At 46.8% G+C, this 27,120-nt stretch overlaps 1 protein-coding gene across 2 annotated transcripts in view; it reads right to left on the minus strand.

Moving 5' to 3' along the window:
- The window catches only part of PTER (phosphotriesterase related), a 367,105-nt gene that overhangs the window by 264,003 nt on the left and 75,982 nt on the right, over nucleotides 1-27,120 (minus strand). For both annotated transcript variants that reach the window (XM_069648356.1, XM_069648357.1), the window contains one exon: nucleotides 10,278-10,750. In XM_069648356.1, the coding sequence (XP_069504457.1) occupies nucleotides 10,278-10,712 (435 nt within the window). In that variant the 5' untranslated portion in view covers nucleotides 10,713-10,750. The remainder of the gene's footprint in view (nucleotides 1-10,277; nucleotides 10,751-27,120) is intronic.

Below are 27,120 nucleotides of genomic sequence, written 5' to 3' on the forward strand. Positions count from 1 at the left end.
CAGAATAACAGCGAAGTTCTTTTGCATATAAGTTGTGTTGTTGATCAAAAGGATTTTATATTATTAAAAGTATAAAGCAGAGTGAAGAGAAATCCAGGAGAAGGGAACCATCCTCTGAACTATGAAGGTTATCCTTCTGGAACGTTTGTGTTGGAGTTATGCATTTCCTTTTTGAGCATTTGCAAACTACTCAAGGCGAAAGACATTTCCCTTTAGAGTTGATTTGTGGAATGTGAGGGCCAGAATAGTACTTTGGACACATGACATTTTAATTTTGACCTCTTGGCATCAGGCTGACCCTTAGTTCATTTAGGTAGGGAAATACCTCTTAGAGTCAGAACAGAGAGGCATTTTCCAACCTACTTTTGTTTCAATCAATGTTTATGTTCAAAACCATAAATCCCCTGTATCTGTGTCTCATTAATGGTTTCTCACAGAATGCAGCCTCATTCTGTTTGGTGACCACTAGTGCTCTACCTTCTTGGTAGACCATTTTTGATAAGACCCGATCATTGGGCCTCATTACGAGTATGACATGTGGAAAACAACAGTGGTAATGCAGTGGTAACTTTGTTACCACTGCATTAATGCTGCATTATTGCATCGCCGTATTACAACTTTGGTGGTAAGGTGGAGGATTTTCCTCCAGCAAAATCTTGTAGGTAAAGTGTCCATATTACCACCAAAATATTCAAACACAATGACATTAATTGGACCCTGCAGGACCACACCAATTGCAACACAAAACAGGTCATATATGCTATAACTTGCCCATGTGGACTCATATATGTGGGCAAAACCATGAGACCAGTGAAGACCAGGATATGCGAGCACCGCTCGTGCATAAAAAACAAAGTACCTGATAATCCACTGGTAGATCATTTTGTCAAGAAAAATCACACCAATATGGACGTCAAATGGGTGGTAATACAGAAAGTTTCTGCCACCATCAAAGGGGGAGATGTCGACAGAATCTTGACCCGTTTAGAACAGAAATGAGTGCACAAATTAAACTCTGTCAGGCCAGGTTTAAACATCTGTGTAGAGTGGAAACACTTCCTGTAATTGAGACAATGCTTTCACTCCCAATTGACTTCATGTGGCACCGCTGCACTCTGTAAACGCCACCCAACTGGGGTAATATGTGCCTTCTTCTGTGTCAATGCTAAACATTACCACTATCAATGGGGCATTTCCTGCAAATATGTATCATGATATGTATCACCAAAATATGTTGGTATGCTCACCTCACCACCACACACTGGACGCTGACCAATCAGCATCCCAGCCCAAAAGTGAGGCATCCTCCGCCCGCCTGCCTAGACATGGATCACCTATCTGAGCCACGCATCCTCGCAAGCGGTTGCCTACACACTAGTAGTCCCCCTTTGGCTGAGTGTGTTGTTTGGCCTTTTAGTCTTATTTGTATTCTGATTTTTACCTTGGGTACTTAGAGCCTTTTTTGGTCAGGCACCCCCACGGGTACCCCGGCCTCGCGCACCTCATCATGGCCGCTCACCCCATTTAATCACAGTCCGCTCAACAGCTTACTCCGTTCGCAGCCAGGGACCGTGACCGCTGACAGCTTGCTCTGCAGCGCTCATCCTTCCTTCATCCGCAGGTAAGCACACGCGCATGCAACCACTGCTGCTCTGTGATCTCTTGCACCTATTTCTCGGCTGCATGTCTCAATTGAGAACTGGAGCCCAGCGTCCATTTTACACCGTCCTCGCCAAGCATGCTATCCTGCACGAGCCATCCCGTTATTCCGCTGCCTGCCTTTTAGGTTGTAATTTTAGCATCACAGACTTTTCTGTCCATCCATAAGTCATGCTCAGACCCACTTCCACATGGAACACACACGCTACTATCAGCCACACCTTGTTCATGGCCATCTGTGACCTGCACGCCTCATCAACCCTCACGTGCACCATGACCCTTGACATACTGTCATGATGCCTACCTCCAAGGAGCCAGGTCCGACCCAGCAACCCCAGAGGCAGGCATCGTTTCCCCCAGGGGAGTGCCAGCGGGCCCAAGCTGGGGCCCTTTGGACGCAGTCCTGGCGCCTTAGGCGCCAGGCTCATGTTGGACCTCTGTCCTGGCGCTTTAGGCGCCAGGCTCATAAAGCTAGACATGTGTTTAAGTGTTTTAATGTGCACTTACCTGATGCAGACCATGCTGCCACATCCAGGCCCTCTTGAGGCCTGAATGGTACTACTTTACCTGTGGGACTACTTTCCACCCGGGTGTGGTCGGGGAAGGATACATACCTGATCGGGGGACGGATACACACTTGGAACTTCTTCCAAAGCTATTTAAACCACACCCGATCAGTAACTCACGCTTCGCGTTGTTCTGCTCTTCGCAGCTGGACGCTCCCCGTGTCAGCTCCTGCATCTGGACTTCAGCCACGCCTGTCAGCATCCCGGGTCACCTGCAAAGGGAGACAAGAGACCTTACCAGCTAAATCTGCACCACGGAGACATCACACCGACGATCCTGAAAAGGAAGACATCATTTTTAAAAGCATTTCGTTACGATCGCTGCAGCGCTGCATTTCACTTACCTTTCCTGGGTGCCTCCATCTTCAGCAGCGATCATCCGGATACACAGCCACTTCCCAGAGCCTAGAGAAAAAGACAAGAATAAGAGGTGAGAGAAGGAAGGGAACTTACCTGTTGGGTCATTCCCATTTCATTTCGGGTCTTGCCGCTTCCAGGCATTTTCCGGACCCCGGCCCCTATAGGGAAAAAAGACAAAGACATTGAATGAGCGTATGCAAAGACAGTTCCCGAGCGCTCATCCAGAACTAACCTGCCATTTACTGGAACTGGAACTGCACGTTTCACTTCGGGTCGGCGCCATATCTCCGGGATTCCGAACCTTAAGGGGAAAAAAGACATAAGCATTAGCGCTTGCTGCAAAAAGACAATGAACATTATTATTAAGCTTGGACTTTTGAACTTGCAACAGAACTTTTACAGAGCCTTACCTGAATAGTCAAGCTTACCTGAACTCCCATCAATCCTCAATCCAGTGAAGTAACTGGGTTTCAACGCGCCCCTGCATCAGAAGCAGGATGGAGAGCTCATATTTCCTGACCCTAAGGTGAGACTTCACGGGGAATCGTGGAAGGGTATCGTGGAGGGTTGGAAGAGAGTGGGAGGATTGAGCATAACTCAGTCAGTAGGTAATACTCCCTTTTCACGCACCGGGGAATATTCCTGCGAGCCAGAGAAGCCAGAGTACAGGGCCCTTCCTGTCCATCTTCAGAGTCCTGCGCTTCACCATTGAAGAAGCATCAGCACTCGAAGCCAGACCTGCGCCTCCGTGGGAATCAGGTGAGCGTTACAGAACGCGAAGCCTCCCCACAATTTCCCACCCGGGCGCTATGGAGACTTCCGAGACTGACCAGCTGGCCCAGCTTTTGGGGGAATTACGGGCAGAGGTGCACTCAGCCCACCAGGAGACTAACGCTCTCAAAAGAGAACTGATCTTATCCAAGGAAAGAACTGATGACCTAGCCAAAAGGTTATTACAGGCCCAGGCAGGGCACACTCCTTTATCTAATTCCGGAGACATTTCCACATCAATGGGTTTGAGTAACCCGGTACAAATTAATATACCTGGACACATGCCTTTGGCCCCGCCTGAACGTTTTGCAGGGGATCCCAAGAAATATGCCGTCTTTATGAACCAATGTCGTTTACACTTTCTATGCAGACCCGGAGCCTTCCCTAACGACCAGACCAAGGTAGCCTTTATACTATCTTACCTCAGTGGCAGTGCTGCCGATTGGTCTATTCCATTTGGTAAATCAGGATGATCCCATTCTCCAGAATTTTCAGGGCTTCCAGGCCAGCATGGAAAGATTGTTCGCTCGACACTCTCAAGGACAGGCCCTTGATAACGAACTGCTATCCTTACGACAAGGTAATCAGGATCTTCTGTCCTACATAGCCACAATTAACAGACTGGTTGTGGAAACTGGATGGCCAGAAAGCAAAAGGATCACATTGTTTCATCGAGGCCTGCGCGGAGAGCTTAAGGATGTTCTAGCTCAGATAGTAAACCCACCCCAGGTCTGCGCAGACTACATTGACTTGGTGGTTCAACTTGATCACAGACTTCAAAATAGAAAAGCAGATCGGTTCAGGTATGAAAACCGAGCACCGATCAAAACCCACGCTACCTCCAAGAGTACCGACGTATCTGAACCTATGCAAATTGGTGGTGTTAAAGGACCATTAACGCAGAAAGAACGAGAGAGAAGGCGGCAAATGCAACTTTGTCTGTATTGCGGGACTTCCGGTCACTTTCTTCGAAATTGTCCAGTTAAAACACTTAAGAAGGTGGTTGGAGCTACTGATAACAAATTAGTGACACCTGATTCGGGAAACGACCTAGCCCGGCAAGCGTAGGGGTCCGCTTGCCGAGCTTGAAAACTAACTCTTTGACCTCGCATTTTGTCATGCCAATGGTGCTCGTGGACCCAAAATAGCCTCAGCAACTTCCACCCCTGTACAGCTACTGTCAGAATACCAAGAATTCCAAGACGTTTTTCAGAAAGAACAGGCTAACACGTTACCTCCCCATCTGTCTTATGATTGCCAAATCGATCTGGTACCCAATGCTCAACTACCTTGTAGTAGGATTTATGCTCTTACGGAACCTGAGAACCTGCATTTGCGTCAGTATTTAGATCAGTACCTAGCCAATGGTTTTATTCGCCCGTCCAAGTCTCCTGTCTCTTCAGCTCTGTTCTTCGTACCAAAAAAAGAAGGCGACCTTAGAACGTGTATAGACTATCGCGCCCTAAATCAAATAACGATTAAGAATCGTTATCCTCTGCCCTTGATCCCTGAGCTTATCGACCAGGTGAAAGACGCTTGTGTGTACACCAAGTTAGATCTCTGAGGAGCTTATCACCTGGTGCGCATAAAAGAAGGCGACGAATGGAAGACTGCATTCCGCACCAAATTTGGGCTCTTCGAATATCAGGTGATGCCCTTCGGTTTGTGCAATGCACCTGCCGCCTTTCAGTACTTTATGAATGATGTTCTTCGGGAACTTATCGATGTCTGTGTCATTGTTTACATTTACGACATCCTGATGTACTCTTCTTCAGAATCTGATCACAGAAAACATGTTAGGGCAGTTCTTGAGAAACTGCGCCAGCACAGACTATTTGCAAAACTCGAAAAATGCGTTTTTCATACCACAGAATTTGAGTTTCTCGGATTCATCCTGACACCTCAAGGAGTCCGAATGGACTCGCGAAAGGTGGACGCCATCCTCAAATGGCCATCTCCAAGCTCGGTGAAGGGAGTTCAGAGCATGCTCGGCTTTGCCAATTTCTATCGAAGATTCATCCCGGAATTTTCCCGAACAGTCCAACCCATCACCGCTCTCCTAAAGAAAAACAAACGCTTCGAATGGACTCTTGAGGCCGAACAAGCCTTCCAGGACCTGAAAACCAAATTCGCCTCTGCACCTGTATTGAAGCACCTGCACCCAGATCTCCCGTACATAGTGGAAACCGATGCTTCCAGTTCGGCCATGGGAGCTGTCCTGTCGCAAAGAGACCCAAAAACTAACCAACTACACCCAATGGCCTTTTGGTCCAGAAAATGATCCCCTCCTGAAATCAACTACGCAATTACCGATAAAGAGTTACTGGACATCAAATCTGCTTTGAAGGCTTGGCGTCACTACCTTCTCGGGGCAAGACACACCATCACCGTAATTACGGACCACAGAAACTTACAGTATTTAAAGACGGCCAAAGCTCAATCTTCACGACAACTCCGATGGGCTCTATTCTTTGCGGAATTTGATTTTGTAATTACCTATCGCCCTGGCTGCAAGAATGGAAAAGCGGACGCCTTATCCCGGATTGGCATGGAAGAACCTAATTCGAGCTTAGAACCTGTGCCCATCATTCCTGAGCAAAGAATCTTAGGCTTAACTTCATTGCAAACTATTGAGGATATCCAAACGCAAGTAAAACAACTTCTAGACTCTTCAACCTTACTGGAATGGAGTCAAAAGGGTCCTCATTACACCGTTAAGGATGACTTACCCTACTTCCAGGAGCGGTTGTTTCTGCCAAGTAAAGAATTGCAAGAACTTGTTATTGCCCATCATCATGAATCTTTAATCGAAGGACACCCTGGTATCGCAAAAACGGAGGAAAAAATCAAACGCCACTTCTGGTGGCCTTCTTGGAGAAAAGACATAAAGTCTTTTGTACTGTCTTGTGGAATTTGCGCCCAAAACAAGGCTCAAAAGAAAAGGCCAGCCGGCCTACTTCAACCCTTGGATATTCCACCGGCACCATGGCACTCCCTGTCAATGGACTTTATAACAGATCTGCCTCCTTGTGCTGGTTACAACACAATCCTTGTGATTGTGGACCTATTCTCCAAAATGGCCCACTTTATCCCTTTAAAGGGTTTGCCTTCAGCTTCCACCTTGGCCAAGGAATTCCTGGAGAATATAGTTCGCATACATGGTTTCCCTTCCATATTAGTCTCGGATCGTGGAAGTCAATTTATCTCACATTTTTGGAAGAGGTGTTGCCAACTAGCACAAATAGATGTGCGGTTATCCACCAGCCACCACCCCCAGACCGACGGACAAACCGAGAGAACCAATCAGACTCTCGAGCAATATCTTCGGTGCATGTTACACCAATCCGAGTTAAATTGGAAAGACATCCTTTGGATCGCAGAATATGCATACAACAATTCAGTGCATTCTGGAACCGGACAAACCCCCTTTTATACTTTGTATGGTCACCATCCTCGGACCTCTGACCTAGATCCACCTCTGACCCTGGAAATGCTCGCAGTAAATCATCTGCATTCCACAATAACCCGAGCCTTCAAAGAAGCTGCAACTCATTTACAGCAAGCCAAGAAAAAGTATAAAGAAAACGCTGATTTGCACCGAAGTAAAACTCCTCCTTACCAAGTAGGAGACCAGGTATGGCTAGCAACTAAACATTTACCCCTCAAGGGCCCGCGAACCTTCTATCCCAGATTCATAGGACCTTATCCCATCAAAGCTATAATCAACCCAGTGGCCTTTAAACTGGATCTACCGTCCAACATGCGTATTCATCCAGTTTTTCATGCATCACTTTTGAAGCCAGTACAACCAGGAACCCGATTGTCCAAGCCTCCAGATCCAGTTCAAATTGAAGGGGAATTAGAATTCGAAGTTAAAGACATTTTAGACTCCAAGGTGGTAAAGTCGAAACTCTTCTATCTTGTTGACTGGAAGGGATATGGACCTCAGGAGAGATCGTGGTAGCCTAGTAAGCATGTCCACGCACCTCGATTAGTACAAAGGTTTCACCGGAGATTTCCGAACAAGCCCAAACCCCCGGAGGGAAGAACCTTGGGAGGGGCCTTGAGGGGGGGTACTGTCATGATGCCTACCTTCAAGGAGCCAGGTCCGACCCAGCAACCCCAGAGGCAGGCATCATTTCCCCCAGGGGAGTGCCAGCGGGCCCAAGCTGGGGCCCTTTGGACGCAGCCCTGGCGCCTTAGGCGCCAGGCTCATGTTGGACCTCTGTCCTGGCGCCTTAGGCGCCAGGCTCATAAAGCTAGACATGTGTTCAAGTGTTTTAATGTGCACTTACCTGATGCAGACCATGCTGCCACATCCAGGCCCTCTTGAGGCCTGAATGGTACTACTTTACCTGTGGGACTACTTTCCACCCGGGTGTGGTCGGGGAAGGATACATACCTGATCGGAGGAAGGATACACACTTGGAACTTCTTCCAAAGCTATTTAAACCACACCCGATCAGTAACTCACGCTTTGCGTTGTTCTGCTCCTCGCAGCTGGACGCTCAACGTGTCAGCTCCTGCATCTGGACTTCAGCCACGCCTGTCAGCATCCTGGGTCACCTGCAAAGGGAGACAAGAGACCTTACCAGCTAAATCTGCACCACGGAGACATCACACCGACGATCCTGAAAAGGAAGACATCATTTTTAAAAGCATTTCGTTACGATCGCTGCAGCGCTGCATTTCACTCACCTTTCCTGGGTGCCTCCATCTTCAGCAGCGATCATCCGGATACACAGCCACTTCCCAGAGCCTAGAGAAAAAGACAAGAATAAGAGGTGAGAGAAGGAAGGGAATAAGACTTACCTGTTGGGTCATTCCCATTTCATTTCGGGTCTTGCCGCTTCCAGGCATTTTCCGGACCCCGGCCCCTATGGGGAAAAAAGACAAAGGGCCTCATTACGACCCAGGCGGTAAGTTACCGCCTGGGCCGTGACTTTACCACCATGGCGTAAACTGATTTACCGCCCCATTCCAACCTTGGCGGGGCGGTAAATCCCCATTTTCCCATTTTCCCTTCCCCATTCCCATTTTGCCCCATAGGGCATAATGGGAGTGGGGAAGGCGTTAATTACGCCACCGTAAATTACGGTTGCGTAATTAACATCAAGGTCCCTTAGCGCCATGGATTTTAACACCTGCTAAGAGCAGGTGTTAAAACCTCCATGGCGCTAAGGGACCTCGGAATCAGGCGGTAAGGGTCGGCGCTGTTTACGCCGCCGTAAAACCCTTACCGCCTGAGTCGTAATGAGGCCCAAAGACATTGAATGAGCGTATGCAAAGACAGTTCCCGAGCGCTCATCCAGAACTAACCTGCCATTTACTGGAACTGGAACTGCACGTTTCACTTCGGGTCGGCGCCATATCTCCGGCATTCCGAACCCCGGCCCCTAAGGGGAAAAAAGACATAAGCATTAGCGCTTGCTGCAAAAAGACAATGAACATTATTATTAAGCTTGGACTTTTGAACTTGCAACAGAACTTTTACAGAGCCTTACCTGAATAGTCAAGCTTACCTGAGCTCCCTTCAATCCTCAATCCAGTGAAGTAACTGGGTTTCAACGCGCCCCTGCATCAGAAGTAGGATGGAGAGCTCATCCTTCCTGACTCTAAGGTGAGACTTCACGGGGAATTGTGGAAGGGTATCGTGGAGGGTTGGAAGAGAGTCGGAGGCTTGAGCATAACTCAGTCAGTAGGTAATACTCCCTTTTCACACACAGGGGAATATTCCTGCGAGCCGGAGAAGCCAGAGTAGAGGGCCCTTCCTGTCCATCTTCAGAGTCCTGCGCTTCACCATTGAAGAAGCATCAGCACTCGAAGCCAGACCTGCGCCTCCGTGGGAATCAGGTGAGCGTTACACATACTCCGAGGCCTATAATCTTAGCCCCGTGTTTCCTTTTTTCCGCAGCCCCTCACGCTTGCGGTTGACTCTAGCGTACTCATCACGCCAGCCTCTTCGACCAATATTTTGCACGGCAACAGGCCCTCAAGGTAAGCTTGCTCTTACCCCTTTTTACCTTTAGTTGCTCCACTACTCCATATGGCTTAACACAGCCTCCATGTCCTTCCTACTTCCACAGGAACGGCCACCTCTAGGACCTCGAAAATCCTCCAGTGTACTGCTGACACTGCCACTCCCTGAGCCACTGCGCTTTGAAGTTCCGGTAAGCACCGGTCCTTCATGTATTGACACCACTACCTGTGCTAGTTTTCAACGAATGTGCCCACTCCTATAATACCTTGTCTGTTTATCTCAACAGACCTCACAAGATACTTCCCGCCTTGCAATATCTCATCCTGATGAAGGCCACACCATCAGAGCTCATCCAAGCTCACTTTCTGGCTGAAACACTGTCGTGTTGACTGTTATATTGTCTGCATTGTCCTTGTTCAACCACTCATTGTTTTGATGTATATGTGCTGACTATTACATGCTATCACCTCACTAAATCCACTGGTCTCCTTCCCAAGGACCGCTCAGTGGATGTGTAAGCATTGAAAAGACGTTACAAATATTTGAAATTTGTCACTTACAAACTGGTTACTATACCTTCAAAATGTGTAAATACTGTTGTAACTTGTGTTACTCTCAATCAAGTGTATCTACAAACACGTAAACTGCAGTTTTATTAAAAATCTAACTGCAGTACTCAGAACTGTCCTGATATATTTTTGTCAGAAGTCATTCACAGTTACTTGTACACACTTACCAATGTGTAACCCCCATAGGTGTGTGTTCACCCTTCGTTAATCAGCCAGGTATCCTATGACCTTGCTCAATTTTGCTCTTTAATACGTGACTACCCACCTGGGTAGAGCAAGGCATCAACCAGATGCCCTTTTTGATAAACACGCCTTTAAGATAAAGACTGTCTTTCGCAGGCTAGTGTTTCATAAGGTTTCATAAACACTTACCTGCTCGACAGACATAGCACGCGTTTCTGGAGTGTGCGTGGCATCCACATAAAACCCAGCACCAGAGATGATGTGGACTCCAGTCTCTTCTGCAAGCCAATTCAAGGCCTTCACATCTCTGCTGATACCAGTTGTCGTGTTTTCCACTATTGTTCCGCCCCCAGAAGCCTTATAACATAATAGCTCCTCCTTCACAGCATCAATCTCCTCCTTCAGCTGAAGATTCTCTTTACTGCTGTAAGGGTTCTGTTTCAGCCAAAATAAGTTTTTCATCACAATAGGCGCATTGGACAGAGCTTCTTGGCCAGTTGGTGGAGGGCAGTAGCAGACGTCAAAGGTCATTGTCAAGTGTTCATGGGTCATGGTGCGACCAAGTTGGGCTGGTGACACAGGGCCGAGCACAGTCTGCACTTTACCACTCAATGACGACATCATATGTTTTGGATGACAAAGGAACTATACAGATTCTGAAACTGAAAGAAATCATCATGAAGCAAATAATAAGTAGAAGGTTCTCCATTTTTCATTAGTCACATACTCACATGCTTACATTTTAATTAATGTTGAAACGTTGAATATCAGTAATAATTGAACAGGTAACGATCGGATTCATAATTGGAAAAAAGTATTTTTAAAGGCTAACTGTATTTATTTTAGTGCCACAAAAAGACATTATTTTGTTGCCAAAAGCAGGGGAGATTTGTTCGTTATATGAAGGTGACCATATTGTTAAGACCAGTGTTTCATTGAATGGACTCTGCAGGGAACCGTTATACAAAATTACATCAAAAAAGAAAATATTTTTTAATAGGGATACATAATGTACTCTAGCCCTGTTATGCCGTTATATAAAACAATTAAAGAATATCTGGACTCTGTAGTGATTGCTTTTTAATTGCATAATGAAAGTCAATTTGCAAAGAGCTAAACTCTGACTGTGATTGAACCTTCCTCAACATGCTTCATTCACTTACAGGATAGCAGGGCTCATTTTCTTTTTCGCAACTTGACTGCACCAAGTTATTTTCATGCCTTTCTGAAAGCTTGTGCCATGTGCAGTCCGGCAGGGCTCGGCCCTTCCCCGATACTATTTGGACAGCGGGTCTAATTAATGTGTACCCGGCGATACCCAAACTGCGTCAAAACTAAATAATGGCATTGGTCATAGACTTGCACTTTTAGCCCTGGTCTTTTAGTAATCAAGAAGGGGATGAGAAAATGTCTCAGAATTAACTCCACTGAACCAGAGATCAGAATCCTCAATGATTACACCACATCTGGATAAACATAGACCCTCTGCATGCTTTAATCTACTGATTTCCCATGCCTATAGCTCACGCTCATGACCTCATCTTCCTACTATATTATGTTATGTTACTTGGCATTTATATAGCGCTCTATATATCATTGGTATGACGTCAAAGCTCTGGTAGATTGTACGCCCTTGGGAACCGTAGTTCTGGTCATTTGAGAGAGAGATAGGGCCTCATTCCGAGATTGGAGGTAGTCATGGCACTATTTGCGCTATGACTGCCTCCAATAACGGGTTTGGCACTGGTCTAGTTCAATGGGGACTTGCCGGTGCAGTACACCCTCGCGGAACCGGTAAGTCCCCATTGAACAAACCATTCCCCATTCCCATTGAGCCCCCAGAGGGCTCAATGGGAATGGGGAAGGTGCTATTTATGGGCCTGCTGATGGCAGGCCCGTAATTAGCTGCCTGGTCCTCTAACGGGACCCATAAGGGACGTGCGGTCCGACCACACGTCCCTTGCGGTTCCCGTTAGGGGAACTCGGAATCGGGCGGTAGGGGATTACCAGCACTGGTCTCCTTACCAGTGCCCGGTATCCCCTATCGCCCGACTCGTAATGACCCCCATAGTGTCATAGGGTGCGTGGGTGCTACTACACAAAAACCTCTCTATGCTCAGTACGTAAAATGATTTATCTAACTGAAAATTATTTGTGGTATTCTCGCTTCACCGCCCGCCTACGGGGACTATCATCAATGTAATTCTGCCCCATGTTTTGGATTACTGCAAAAGGCATAATCCTAAATCTGCCTGAATTGCCTACAACATTTTAGAATGTAGTTTCACACATTACGCTCCCAACTTGTAGGGCCTATTCATCGCAGCAGGTTTATCCAAATTTTTTGCTGCATGTTTTGGGGGCGATGCGGGGTTAGGGTATATTTATTTTCATATCCAAAAGGTAGTTGGTGGTTGGGGATGAGGGGCGAGGGATTAGGAGTGTAGGGATGAGGGATGTCGAAGTGAGGTATGGCGGCTTGCCATACTTCACCACATTCACACTCAAGGATAGACTTCCGCCCTGTCTCTCTGATTATTTCCCCCAAGGGGTTCCACAAAGGCCAGCCATTCTCTATGCAGGCGGCCTCCCTCTGAACTTTCTCCCCTTTCACTCGGAGTGAACACTGCTACCAGTTCAGGAGATGACTCAAGACCTGATCGTACACCTAATAGCTGCTTGTTCTACCCATGGAGCTTTCCTCCTGCTGACATCTTGATACCAACCCTGGTGGCAGGTTGCTACCGAGTGGTGCGAACGCAGCTCTCAAGACTGCTCCTGTTTTCTTTAAAAGTCAAATCATTTGGAATCACGCAACAAATCAAAGCAACACATACACAGATGCTGCAGTGTATTTTCCAGTCTTGGAACTTTGTAATTACTGGTTCACCTGTGGCGTGGTAAAAATAAAACGATATTAAACAAAATGTACAAATGCAGGGGCCGCATAGTTTGGGTTGCAATCGAATTTATTTTGCACAAGACACATGAGAACCTTTTAAAGACAGCGGCCCACTTGGAGAAAAGCAGAATACATTTTTTTTATATATTTATAACGCACTTAATACCCAGAGTTTTCTAAGCGCGGACCCGGGGATCGAACCTGTGTTGCTCTGTGTCATCTTGTTTCCAAGGTGAGCACGCTGCCCCTGAGCTATCCTCTCGAGACACATGAAACGGATAAATAATGAGTCTGCCATGGGACGAGGCGTGGCACACAGTGTAACATTTAAACATAAAGCTAATGTGGTGCATGTACCAAAGCTCTCGAAGGGCACTAGTGCAGTTCTACGATAGACAAGTGTACAATTAGAATCTTAAATCACTTGCAGTGGATTCAAAACACACACTGCTGAAGGTCAAGACACACATCTGCAGGTATTCGAACATTTACACCAGAAGGGGCACATGTCTGACAGGCACAGACTAATTATAAATACACTACTAGCCAGATAAGCTACATGATAAAACAAAGAATGTTGGCATACTATACAGAGTAAGGTGCCGAAGAAGATAGCAGAGAGTACTGCACATGTCAATGCTTGTCATTGGAGCTGAGATAATAGACACTGCAACTATTATAAAAGAAGCATGAACCATGATATAATGCCCTAAAATATTCTGTAGGGAGAAAGGCAAAAGGTAGGTGTTAGCCACTGAAACAGTGTAGAAAACATCAGGACAAGTGCATTAGGGATCCTACAACAGTGTCTCCAAATGTACCCTTACAGGGCCGGTCTTACAAAAGATTGCACCCCAGGCGGGAAGCATTGTTGGCGCCCCCCTCCCGCGACCTGTGATCTCATGCATGTGTCATGGGCTGAGCAGCGGGAGTGGGGACTATGAGTTAACAAAATTGTCAATGCTGGCATCTGCTGAATTTCATGAACCTCAGAAAACAGCAATAAGAGGGTCAAACCCCAACAGGCCTGGTTATGTTAGTCTGCTTTTGCTCATCATTTTTAGTACCAATGACCAGTTTGCTGCTGTGACTCAGGTCAGAGAATCGACAATTTCAGTTCTACACTAATGTCATTCGTATGACCTCAGACATTTAGCTACTCTTAAAAGGTGGTGAACTAGTCTTGAACAGTGTTACTCAAACCTCCAAGAACAAGCACCAGCAAAATACCCACCGATAGCTGTACAAGCCCATCTATCTCAGCATTAAAATACATGCATTCATGCAATATGTATTGCATCAAATATTTCACGGGAAGTTAAATATATTTAGGAGGGACACACGTAAACAATATCACTACTACATGTGAGTAGTAAAGTCTACTTTAAACATACGCAGAGAGGTAACATGCATGTACAATTCAACATAGCTCCCAATGTTAATGTTGGAGAGGTGGCGTTCTAAAATGATGACATTAAAATGTGGACTTTACATTGAAACACACTGCAGTGCATTACCGCGGCAGAGAAATGGCAGTTCGAGTATTGGGGTTTGTTTCGCTCATGCTTGTGAACTCTCAAAATTCTTAAATTTGTCCTTCGTGATCACTCATTTTAGCTCCCGAAAGCACCATGAAACTGTAAGATTGCAAAGAAAAATGTTGTCTACCATCCCAACATAAAAACAAAAACAATCAAATTCTTAAAGGGTGGAAGATGACCTTTTTTTGGGGCTCGTTAAGTTTACTTTTTGCAAATTACTAGTCGCGTGCTGCTTGAATAACTGCGGCCCTTGCACATTGTGCAGTGTATAGACAAATTTCATTTCAAGGGATTTGGAGTACTGCGGGTATCTGGGGAAGCATCTCCAGTGTACCCCAAGTGTAGTGCGCTTTACCCTCCACCCTCACCCCCCAGCCTTGCAGCCCTCCGCTTTTTCACATTCTCCATTATGGTAAAGAACATTGTCCCGAGCATGGGAGAGAAATGGACTATGCAGAAGGAGCTGCCTCCCCAGGGTGTGTTTTGCTGCTGGTGTATCAAATGCAGAAATGGGTGGTATCAAGAGCCCCACGCTCTGAAACATCTTTTGCGCACTGGTTGGTCACACGACAGAAAGTGTGAGCAGGTGATTCACCAACACTTCAACCATTCTTTAGAGACCTGGCTTTGATTAATGTGGCGTTAGCTGGTCATGGCCATTTCCCAGCGTTTGTGTTAAAGGAGATTGGAAGCTGCACCGTGCAGAGTATTTTAAAGGCCATGAATTGATGCTACAGCATGTCGCCCCCAATGGAACAAAGAAAGTGAAGCATGCATCCTGAAAGTCTGGGTATTTGCATTATACGGAAAGACGGGCCAACCATCCATGGAGACGGTTTATACTGTAGTTGCTGTGTTGCTTTCCCAAGCCAGCTGCTGTGCAGACTTCGCTCAGCTTTTGGTCCAGCGCCTGCATCCATCCTTCTCACCATCATTCACAAGTGGCGTTCGTGTAGGTGTTTGTTTATCTCGTTAGACTAGCGTGATTGCTATTCCAAACAAAAGAAGTACAACAACAAAGAAGAGTATAAAACAAGTCTGAGCGAACAGTGAAATGTATGAAACTCTTGCACTAAAATAAAGTCAGCAGTGCATGTCCAGGAAAGAGGGGACGACGAACAATATGCTCGGGAGCGGGAACTAGGGGGGCGTAGTAACCCCCAAACCGGCCCAAGCGTGGTACCGGCCCCCAGGGCCTCGCCCTCGAAGTGATTTTTGCCCGGCCAATGGACCGACCAATCCAACCCTGCTGAAACGTGCAACTGTATAAGATCTGCTGACGGTCACACTCTGCCCAGGTCTTCCAAGAACCGGCCTTTTGATCTCCTGAGGAGAGTCCACCACCAGTGCTCGCTTCCTTTTTCATGACTACTTGAGCCTTGACAAAAGTGTCTACCCTTGTGGCCTCCAGAGGCTGTTCTTGGATGGCCCAGTCATCTCTGCAATACCATTTTAAAATAAATAAAATGCCTATGCAGCAATAGGCCTCACCTGCAAGGACGGGAGCAGGAGGAAGGAAGTGTGCTTGCCTCGGCAGGCTGTAGTTACTGACGGGTTTCCTGAAACAAGGCCAATCAGCAAGGGCAGGATGCAGCAACTGTTTGTATTTGCTGATTCTGCTGCAGCTTGGCAGTGTGTGCTTGTGATGGGAACAACTTCAGGATTTAGTGACCCACTCGCTCCTCTTTTCTTTAATGGCTGGGCCGACAACACCAGCCAGCCCCAATCGATCCACACTTCAGTGTCAGTGCGCGCCCATAGCCTGGAGGAGGGCACACAGCACGTGCGCCCATGGGCCTGGCTGGCGCCACCCGGGGCCGGGGGAAGGTAATAAAGCAACAAATGTTGTTGATTTATTTGCCAATTGCCCTGCCCTGCCTGAGGGCCGAGGCCAAGCCCGTTTCTTGGCCCCGGCGAGGCAGGCAACTGCCCGGGGCGCAATATCCCCGGGGGACGCAATTGCCCCGGTCCCTGGAGCCTCTGGAGGGGATGGAATTCCCCAATTGTGGGTTTGTGGGGCCGCTCATTGACGTGGGGAAGTTCCGCAGGTCAGGTGCTGGCGCTGCCCCTTCCGACTGTAATGTCACATAGTACAAAAGTACTACGTGACATTACAGAAGTCAAAGGCTCCCTCTGACCACTTTCGCGCCACTTTGGGTGGGGGGCATAAGCACACCAATAAAAACACTTTAGGTCCCCCTGCAGCTACGACCAGCCCCTTCCATCACAATGCCGGCAGGAAACTGCTAATGGTGGCCCATTAGTCACTAAATGGTTTTGTGCTGGCATTGAGATGGGAGGAGAGGTGCAGTGGGCTGTGGGGGAGTGGGCGTGCCTTGCAGGGACGCACCGTGGGCCCTGACACGGTACAAACGGAGACCCGTTTGGGCCCCTGGTGCGTCCCTGCAAGCCCAGAAAATGACCAAAATAATAGTTTAAAGCAGCACTATTTCTTTCATGCCGCTTTTTTTCCAAACTATATATCAATTACACTTTAAACCACTTCCATGGCACTGGTGATGAGTTACTTCACTATGCGGATAATAGTTTTGACCAGTGTTTCTGAGTAAATATTCTTTAAGCTATGAACCGGTTAATTTATTTATTTATGCAATGTTTGTCGGTACATGGAGACGGATAATTTATATATTTATGCAATGTTTGTCGGATACCTGTATCCGACACACATTGCATAAATAAATAAATATGCAGGTACCCGACAAACATTGCATGAATAAATAAATAATCCTGGTCCATGTATCCTTACAACAGTCAAGTCTTTACTGTATCAAAGCATACACTTGATTCCCATTCAAAGAATGTTAAAGTGATTGTTTATTGGGTTCAGGTGTCTCCTTGTCATTGCCCTTTTGGCTTAGGTTGCCTCCAACCCCCCTTCAGCATCTTGTGTTCTTTGTTGGTTGTATATACTGCATCCTGTGCCATATTCATGGTCTCTTGGTTGGTGTGCCCAGTCCTCATTATCTGCAGCCTAAGTTGGACTGGGGCATAAAATTGTCTTGGGCACCAGTGAAAAAGTGGCCCACTGTTGCAAATGGCAATTCATTCCTTGTGTGACGGACTGTTTGACTTTGGGTAGGAGTTCTTTAACAGTGCAGTTTGGGAATGGAGCGCAGGGTGCAGTGGGAGTGGTGCGTGGGGTGCGGTGGAAGTGGTGCGCGGGGTGAAGTGGGAGTCGCATGTGGGATGGGGTGCGGGGAGGGGCGCATTCCTATTGTTTCACCCTGGGCACCAAATGGATTAGAAACTGCCCTGGCCGAGGCCACAGCCTGTAGCAGTGCCAGTGGTAGAATACACGTGTAACACATTCGTTTCCTAACATTATAAAAATGAACAGGCACATTCATTTTTATAATGTTAGGAAACAAACGTGTTACACGTGTATTCTAGCACTGGCACTGTGGACTGCTGGTGCAGCGCCCCCTAGAGGCTGGCTGACGTCAGGCAGCCGCCTGGGCTGCCTGACGCAAAGAACGGCCCTGCACCCTTACTTCTGCTGCCCAAGTCTAAAGTACATTGTATGCCCACAACAGAATGTTTCAATGCCAGCAGAACATTTATTTATTTTAATTTTTTATATTTGCACTTCATCTCACAAGAGCATCAAAAGCCTCCAGGACCCTGCAGGGACGTCATTTCACCAAAATGCCAGGGGTAGTGGAAGTGATATCACACGACCCTTGACTTCTGATGACATCACAGGAAGTGATGTCATTTTACCCAACCATGAAAGAGCCATCCCAGGAAGCGAAGGAACACAACCTTTCACCCCTTGACAAACCAGGAAGGGGCATCACATAGCATTGTTCCTAAGTACACCGCGAAAAATATGGTTACGATAACACTATAATGTGATATGCATTTCATACAAGGATGGATCCCCATATATATCGTAAATATCAGTGTGTATAGGACCAAATTACCAAATTACTTTGAATGCAAGCAGACATCAAGGCCAAATTATAATGATGTGTTTTTATAAAGCATTTACGCTTAAGCACTTTATATAGAACAAACATACATACCATATCACCCAACCTGTGTTGGTACTCATTTATCGACTTCAGAAGGATGAAAGGCTGAGTTGAGGTGTTTAAGAACAGACTAAATCAGGGGCTCACCCCCTGAAGTGTGCCTAAAATAAACCTTTAATGAGTCTAGCAATTATTGAATGGAATTCTAAAAAGACAAATTATGTGTTATTTCTATTCTTTTTTATTTTGGTCACTGCTCAAAGTGTTACACTAGTGCAAACCCCTGTTTTTTGTTTTTTGTTAAGAGGCCTGAAAAAGAAAGCCAGCCACCCCAGAAACAAACAGTCACATGGCAATGGCCACAGCCAGCCCAAGAGCCAACATTAAAAAAAATAAAAAATCTTTTTTTTCGGAGGTGTAGCAAGGGAGACCTCAGGGGTTGCAGTTGTAACCCCTGGCGACCCTCAAATGACATCCCTGGGAACCTGGCAAGATGACCAATGAAAAAGGAATAATCAGGTAAACGCTTGGGTGCAGAGCCAAATTTTAAGCCACTTAGTGACATTGGAGAGGTTGTCGATGTCCTGCGGAGGGAATGCCACATGCACAACTAGTCTGTCTGCAAATCTTCTTTTGCCTGTGGTGGGAACATCTGGAGGGGTAGGGGCCATTTTGTTCAGACCTCAGGACCAGGTATTGCCAAGTCTTGTGTGGGGTGATGAGATCGCAGAAATATTCTGGGGAATGTCTATAACAGGCTTTGCAGACTCATCACTGGTACTCAGTCTGGAGTAAGGGGTTTAGTGAATGTTACAATGTGGTAGAGGGAGCAGACGTATTTCATGTTTGAGAGACATTTTATTGTATATTCAACATGAGCTATTATTCGGGAGCATGAGAAATCAAGAACAGCTCTTTGGCGTTAAAATAACAGAAATCCAGCCGGTAGAATGAAGGTTGCCAACAGATCGCAGAGAACCCATCACCAGTAACTTAGCTCGGGAGATGGTTCAGGTGCAGCATGGCGGTGTTCCTCCAGGCTGAAGTATTTTTCAGAATAGAGGATAAATAACCTAGCTACTGAAAGCCCGAGTAAAGAGAAGTGTTATCCATGTAGGTGTGAAAGCCTGCTTCAGACACTCACCGCATGTATATGCCGATGAGAGTACGGTGGATAATGATGCTATGGGGTACTCTGCAAAAAGATGGAGGGTTTGAGGGATACACAAGCTGCATTTAAAATGTATTGATTATGTAGGATTTGAACAGCAGAGGGGGGAAGAGCAGAATGTGGCATGCAGTTTATAAAGTGTGCAATAGCCACTTGAAGGATTCTTTCTCGTGTCTTTGTTTAAGGGAATAACAAGGGGAGTCCTGGGAGTCCCTCTGCCAGATATTGCTTCTGGTTCCGAGAGACTTGCCCAGAGTCTTTAGCTGACTATCTTTCACAGAAGAGAAATATCCCAAAAAGCCTTGGTCCTGCCCTGGGGCAGTCCAGCCCTGAAATTCCTGGCAATTCTCCTCTGTACAAGAGTACCAACAGCAACCCTAGACACGTGTTTTGGTCTGGTTGGACCTCATCAGTAGGGTGGAGCTGTGCCTCTCTAAGAATAGTGAGCAACTCCCAGAAGCCCCCCTTGTTTTTGCATATTAAGTAGCTTTGGGTTTTCACCCTAAATTATGAGGGTAATTCAGATGTGGAACCCTTGCTCACTGTTCTTAGAGAGGCACAGCTCCACCTCACTGACGAGGCCCAGCCAGGCCGAAACACGTGTCTTGGGTTGCTGTTGGTAATCTTGTTCAGAAGAAAATTGATGGGCATTTCTGTGCTGAACTCCCAGAACCCCCCTTGTTTTTGCATTCGTTTCACCAATATCACAATTTGCACATATACTTAAAGAAAAAATGTAATCTCTCAACAATGAATTCATCAACCATCGACTGTATAGGTAGTTAACAATACAATATTCTTGTGGATTAAAAGATAGACTTTAGTATAGAAAAACAGCTAGTTCTGTCAGAAGTAGAGTACTCTTAATTTGAAAATGTGACATATGATGACTAACTAAATAGTAAGGAGATGCTAACCTTGTGATCGGTTCAACGCTTGTGTGGAATCAACAGGTTATTATAACCAAAAAGACTTCTCGTCATCCAATGGGATGTTGTCTTCAATGTGTAAGCTGCAAATATCAAGTAAACATATGTCAATTGGTGGTGCATATTCTCATCTTTCCATCTAATAAATCTGATGGAGAGTAATTTTGCGTCATCTTACCAACCAATTCGTTTCTGTTCCATCAACAACATAAAGGTCTGATGTGGAAAGCTTAGTGGATTCTGTGCGCTCCGCTCTCCGGTATGTCAGAGACTATTCACCCATTCATCAGCCGCAGTTAGTCTAGGTGAGAAGGGTAAAGCATCAAGAGGGATACTTAATGACTTCCCTAGCACAGGAGGGCTGAGACATGGAAGAATATCTAGAAAAAACGTACTTAAGTATGCTGTGGCAGGCGGGATCAAATATGATCTGCCTGTGTGCGGTCTCTCTAAGGCATCTTCAGATGTGGATACGACCTTCCCCATGATGGGATGTGTCTGGCCATAGGTCAAATATGATCCACATGCGGGGCAGAGGACTGTTATTGCGCCCTGTGCCGAAACCCAAAGCCAGCGAGAGCCAGATCATCAGAACGGGGGGGCGCTGGAACAAATCCCCACCCCAAACACCAACGGGATGAGCTACCATGGGATCCTGGAAGATGACATCATAAAGAAAGACGCAACACAAGAGAGAAACATTCACCATCGACAGAGAAGCGTTGGAAAAGCAGAAGACAAATTCACTCGCTTCACACTAACACTCCTTCTACAAGCAAGTCTGAGTCTCACTCCATCACAGACACGAGAAGAGGATACCTATATGCGTTAGGAAACTCCACAGCATCGGAACACAGCCCCACTCGGCCACTCACCATTCAGAGCCATGAGTTCAAGTTCCTAGTTGACTCTGGCGCCACCATTAACGCCATGCCAGAGGCAGAATATCACATGCTCAAGAGCAAGCCCAAGCTAAAGGCATCACATGTGGCTATCTATGCCTAAGGGGCCAAATACCTGCTTCCATGCTTGGGAGCATTAAAAACTCTCTGCCGACATAAGTCACATATTGGTACACGTCTTGGCTACAGAAGCCGCAAGTGGATGTGTGTTAAGTTTCAAGTCAGCGGTCCAGATGGGTTTGCTCCACATACTCTATCAGATCATGGCAAGCAAATATATTTCAACGGCTGCCAGAGTAGTGTCAACTCGACTGTTCAAAGGAATTGGGAAGCTCAAAGGAAGGCAAATCCATATGCATACTTTCCCAACGGTGAAACCCATTGCAAAGCACTTCAGGGCTATCCCCTTCAATATCCAACACCAGGTCGGGAAAGAGCTGATTACACTCATGGAAGTGGATATAAATGAACCAGCATCAGGACCTACACCATGGGTTTCTCCAGTGGTCCCAGTACCAAAGGGGGCGGCCCGGAAGGACAAATAAGACTGTCCGTGGACAAGCCATCCTCAGGGAGCACCATCAGTCACCATGAATCCCTGATATGATGCATATACTCAATGGGGCAACAGTATTTTCCAGCCTAGACCTTAATAAAGGGTACCACCAGATTGAACTCAGTGAAGAGTCCTGGTACATCACGACCTTCACCACACACCTGGGGTTATTCCGGTGACAGCATCTGAGCTTTGGTCTTTCATCAGCGGCAGGCATTTTTCAGGAGGAAATTCACAGGATCATTTGCCACACCCCTTACTGCATACATTATAGTGATGACATCTTGATTTTTGGCCGCTCCCAGGAAGCCCATGACGCCACCCTAATGAAGGTCTGTGCAGCACTCGACAATGCAAATCTGACCTTCAACAAAGATAAATGCAACTTCAATAAGAGCACTCTGAAACTCTTCGGGCACATATTGTCGGAGAGAAGAATTTGGCCAGACCTGGACAAAATGAGAGCGTTGATGGAGGCTCCCTGCCCAACAAATGTAGCGCAAGTAAGATCATTCTTGGGGTTGGCGAGCTGTTGCACCCGATACCTACCGGACTTCGCCACCACAAGTGCGGCACTTCACTCGCTCACAAAGAAAGACAGATCTTTTAATTGGGGGCCTGTCACAACAAGAAGCTTTGACACAAACCAGAGGGACATTGCCATGGCCATATGCATGTCATACGTTGATCCGAATCTACAAACCGAGTTTGATGCAAGCCCTGTGCAGTGAACACAAGCAGAGGAAAATTATTTCCAAAGCCAGCAAGAGCCTCAGGGAAGCAGAACAAAGGTACTTGCAGGCATAGAGGGAGGCCCTAGCAGTTGTACAGGCATGCAAACATTTTCACCTGTTCATCTATGGAAAGCCATTCACAACAATTAGCGATCATCAGGCTCTTGTCACAATTGATGGGAAGCCAACTGCACAGATGCCTCCCTGCATTGCAAGATGGGGGCTGCCGCTACAAGGGTATAAGTATGTCATCCGACAGAAGTAAGGGAAGGATGAAAACCCGGCAGACTTTCTCACATGTCACCCACTGGAGGACCCCCAGTCCTCGGGCAGCCGAGCAGACGGATATGTAAATTACATCATCCACCATGCAACGCCTAAAACCATATCAATGACAGGATTGTCGAAGTGCACGGCTGAAGATGCTACGCTCTCCCTGGCCATGTCCTGTACAGAAAATGATGATGGAACTCCGCCGTTGCCTCTGTCCAAGCAGACCAGGCCATTGATGACACCTCTTCAAGAAGCTTGCAAAATCCAAAGAAGAAGAGCTGTCCATGTCTCCTTCATCACTGTTACTGAAATAGGTCCACATTGTGATACCAGCAGCACTCTATACGCACAATTGACATTGCACATGAGAGTCACAGAGGGATAGAATCAATGAAAAGAATGCTTCGAAGGAAAGTATGGTTCCCAGGAATGGACAAAATGATCGAGCCGACACTGAAAGCATGGCACATTTGTCTCAGGAGCAAGACAGGGGGGCAAGAAAGTTGATTATTGAGCAGTAGGAGGTCTTCCTATGATTGTACCAAGGAAAACATCACAAGGTTTGAAGCCACAGGTGCCATATGTTGCGAGCGCTCACTGCAACAATGATTTCAAGCGAAATAATAAGACATTTCTGCTGCCTATCTGAGGATATGATTGGTGAAGATGTGCTCAGGAAATATCCAGTCTCTAGCTCCAACATGGAGCTATAGCCCATGTGTGCTATAGACTGTAAATCTGATTTGGGTACTGTGCGTAGGGACAATTTAGGGAGAATGTCACATTATTAATGTGTAAACAAAGCTCTTTAGTGTAATGCTATGTAAGGTAGAGTATCATTCAGGTGTATGCACAAATACATATTAGTCAGCATAAATGTTAGAGCTGCTCTTATTCTGTTATGCTAGGTTGGTGCAATGATGGTACAATGTTTTAGTGCAATGCCAGAATTCACAAGTGTTTTCATAACGGACGTGCAGGCTAGAGTTTTAATATTTTTAATTGAACAGTTGTCATGTTTCTCTCCAGACATGGTCTGGTGTAGTTGGTTTGCCAGTTCTTGGCTTGCAAAACATGTGTATGTCTTGGCGATGTAAGCATTAATGTGTGTGAGAATTAAGCAATGAGTGCTATTTAAGAAAAAAAATTAGCTTGTGGGTAAATGAGGTAGCAGACCGCGGATTATGGTATTAACGTGTCGGAAACAGAGATTGTTGCTGAGCTTGAGAAAAGGTGACAGGATTCTTGCAGAAAGATGTTTGTATATGCTGCTATTGATTATCTGCCAACAGGGAGTGTTGCTGTGTGAAACAAGGTCATATGATGTTTGCAGTAGGAACGTTACTAATGACTGTTCTAATACTGGCTATATGTTTTGTGTGTATGTGTGTGCAAGTTCCCATCAATCCTGTTGGGTGGCCAGATCTGTTTTGGTCTTGCATGGAAAGCAGGGAGAGGTTGCATGTGTGATGCATGATTTTAGAAAGTGGGTGGGTGCATGGGGATCATGCATGGACGTGTCTGTGTTGTTCTGAGGTTGGTATTCACTTGGTATGGTGTAGAGGATGGGTCTGGTTGTCTGTGTAGTTTTGCTTTTCCTAGAGTGGATTGGGTACCTTTGAGCCACATTAGTTCCACTTGCTGCTGTGCACCTGATTGGTCTGTGTTGGCTGCATTGTTCCCATTTGCCATCTTTGTTCCCTCTTCATGGTGTGTTGTAGCTCAGGCTGTGCATCTGGCAGCTGTGTGTGCAGGAGGTGATGACTGTTTTGGCAGTCCCCATAGCAAGCCAGGTGGAGTAAAGCTCTTGCTTTGGGATGCCCATTGTGGTTGAAGTGAGTGGACTGCTGGTAGGGTTGAGAGTAAGGTGTTGTGATTTCCCCTTCCCTGTGTGTAGTTGTGTCAGAGTCTGATGTCTGGGTGTATGATGTCATGTGTGGAACTGTGAGTGGAATATTACCTACCTTTGTGTTCTCTTCAGGACTGTTTGGAAAGTTACCTGGGAGGTGGGCACGGGTGGGTCCTCCATGTACATAGTGTTTGTGATGCTGGAAATGCATTGGAGGGTCAGGGCCTCCATGTCCTTGTCCTGTAGTCCTTTTTCATGTGTGCTCTGTATTGTTTTCTGCCCAGGAGTCCATGTGGGATCCTGGCAGTGCAGCTCTTCCTGTTTTTGGTTTGGTGTACAGACCCATGGAATACACTTATGGCACCCATGGGTGGGGGGTACAACCCTGTGCTCCTAGTGTATGTTTTTGGGCACCTGCGGGTGGCCCACAGAGCAGGGTATGGGCTGGTGGCAGCTCCATGCTGAATTTGACAGGTGCTCTGAGTATCCTCCATTTTGGGATACCCAGGCCCTGCCATTGGAATCAGTTGATTCCTGATAGGAAACAAGATGGCCCTGTGGCCTCTTGCTTTCTATTGCCTGTTACCTTGTGTTCCCAAAGTCCTGGGAAGCCATGGCTCTGTCCCTTCCCCCTGACTGGCTGTTGGGTGGAAGTTCCACATATGGTGTTTTTGTGAAGTCCAGGCCAGACTGGCTGGAGCCTTCCCAGTGATTGTATGTTGTGGGTACACAATGTGGGTGGGGCCTGGGTGAATGAAGTGTGTGACCAATATGCACTTCGTGTTGTGGCTGTCTGGTTTCCGGCATGAGAGACAAAGACTGAGACAGCCCTGCCCGAAACTGGTATGAATGCAGTGTGTAGTGTTGAATGGCTCGGTACTTGTCTCAATCCACATTCCTTGTTGTGAGTGTCTGAGAGGGAGGAGGATGGCCTGAATGCACCGTGTGCCTGATTGGCTGACTGACTGCATGAATGCCCTTCTGTATGATTGGCTGCTGAGTGTGACCCAGCAGTGTGGAGGAGAGGCAGAATAATATACATGGGGACCTCTCACCACTGGAAATTGTTCAGAAGCTGTGTCTACACTTGAAGAGTAACTGGAACTGCTGATCCTCAACACCCAGCTAGAAGAAGAAGACCTGCTGTTGCATTTGCTTTGACCCGATCTGAAAGCTGCCGAATTCGTCGAAGACTGATCCGAGAGAGGACCTGGTAAGGCGACCTCTTCCCGTGCTCTGAGGGACCATCGAGCACCGCTAACCTTCACCGAAGCTCCCTGGAAGTCAGACCCTCGAAAGGCTGCCAACTGGAGACAGGGAACACCGAGGAGAACGAAGTGAAGCACCCGGACATCGCTGCCGTCGAAGTCCACTGCCATCGCCCAGGGTTCAGAGTATCGCCGTAACCGCTGGAGGCCCGTCGAAGCCGTGTTGCCCCAGAAGAGGAGACCTCTTGAGGCCGGGCCGCCGATGACCAGAGCCGCCCGCTCCTTTGCCTAAGACTGTTGAATCGAAGCACTCCCTTGTCCACACCGTCAACCGCTTTGTCCTGCCGGAGAAAGTCGAGGACGCTGACGCACAGAGGAGAATCCGCCGGTGGGTTTCCCACCACCTGAAGACCACAAAGACTTCGATGACTCGACGCCCTTGTTGGGCCACAGTTCTTCCGAAACTCTTTGCGGTCCAGAACTATCAAACGCCGAGGTGCCCCGCACAACTCATCCTCGTAGGACGTCACCGACGAACACCGCCTGGATCGACGCCGTGGTCTCGGCACCCTCAAACTTTTCATCAACACTAAGTTCACATTCTTCGACGCCTCTCGACGATCCGAGGCTCCTGCTTTAAAGGAAGTCACTCAAGAAGGATCCATCGACGCTTCTTCGAAGAACTCTGCTCCACCAGGTTCATTGGGGGGGATAAAAACATTATAGGAGAGAATAAGACTATTGATCAATATATGGACTGGGCTTGTGCTATATCTTTATATTTCAGGTTGCCCAGGTGGGGGGATCTCCACACAGAACTGTGCTTAATGCTAGAGGCCAGTATTCTGCCTATTGATTCAACCATCTTGCTTTCCTTCCTATTTCTATTGCTGGTTTCCTTATTATTGATCTGTGTGACATTCTGACAGTATAGTTGATGCACTTTAATGAGATCTGCTAATAATTGTGGTA

Source organism: Ambystoma mexicanum, chromosome 2q (genome assembly GCF_040938575.1).
Source record: "Ambystoma mexicanum isolate Mex_15411 chromosome 2q, UKY_AmexF1_1, whole genome shotgun sequence".
NCBI classification, from domain to species: Eukaryota; Metazoa; Chordata; class Amphibia; order Caudata; family Ambystomatidae; genus Ambystoma; species Ambystoma mexicanum.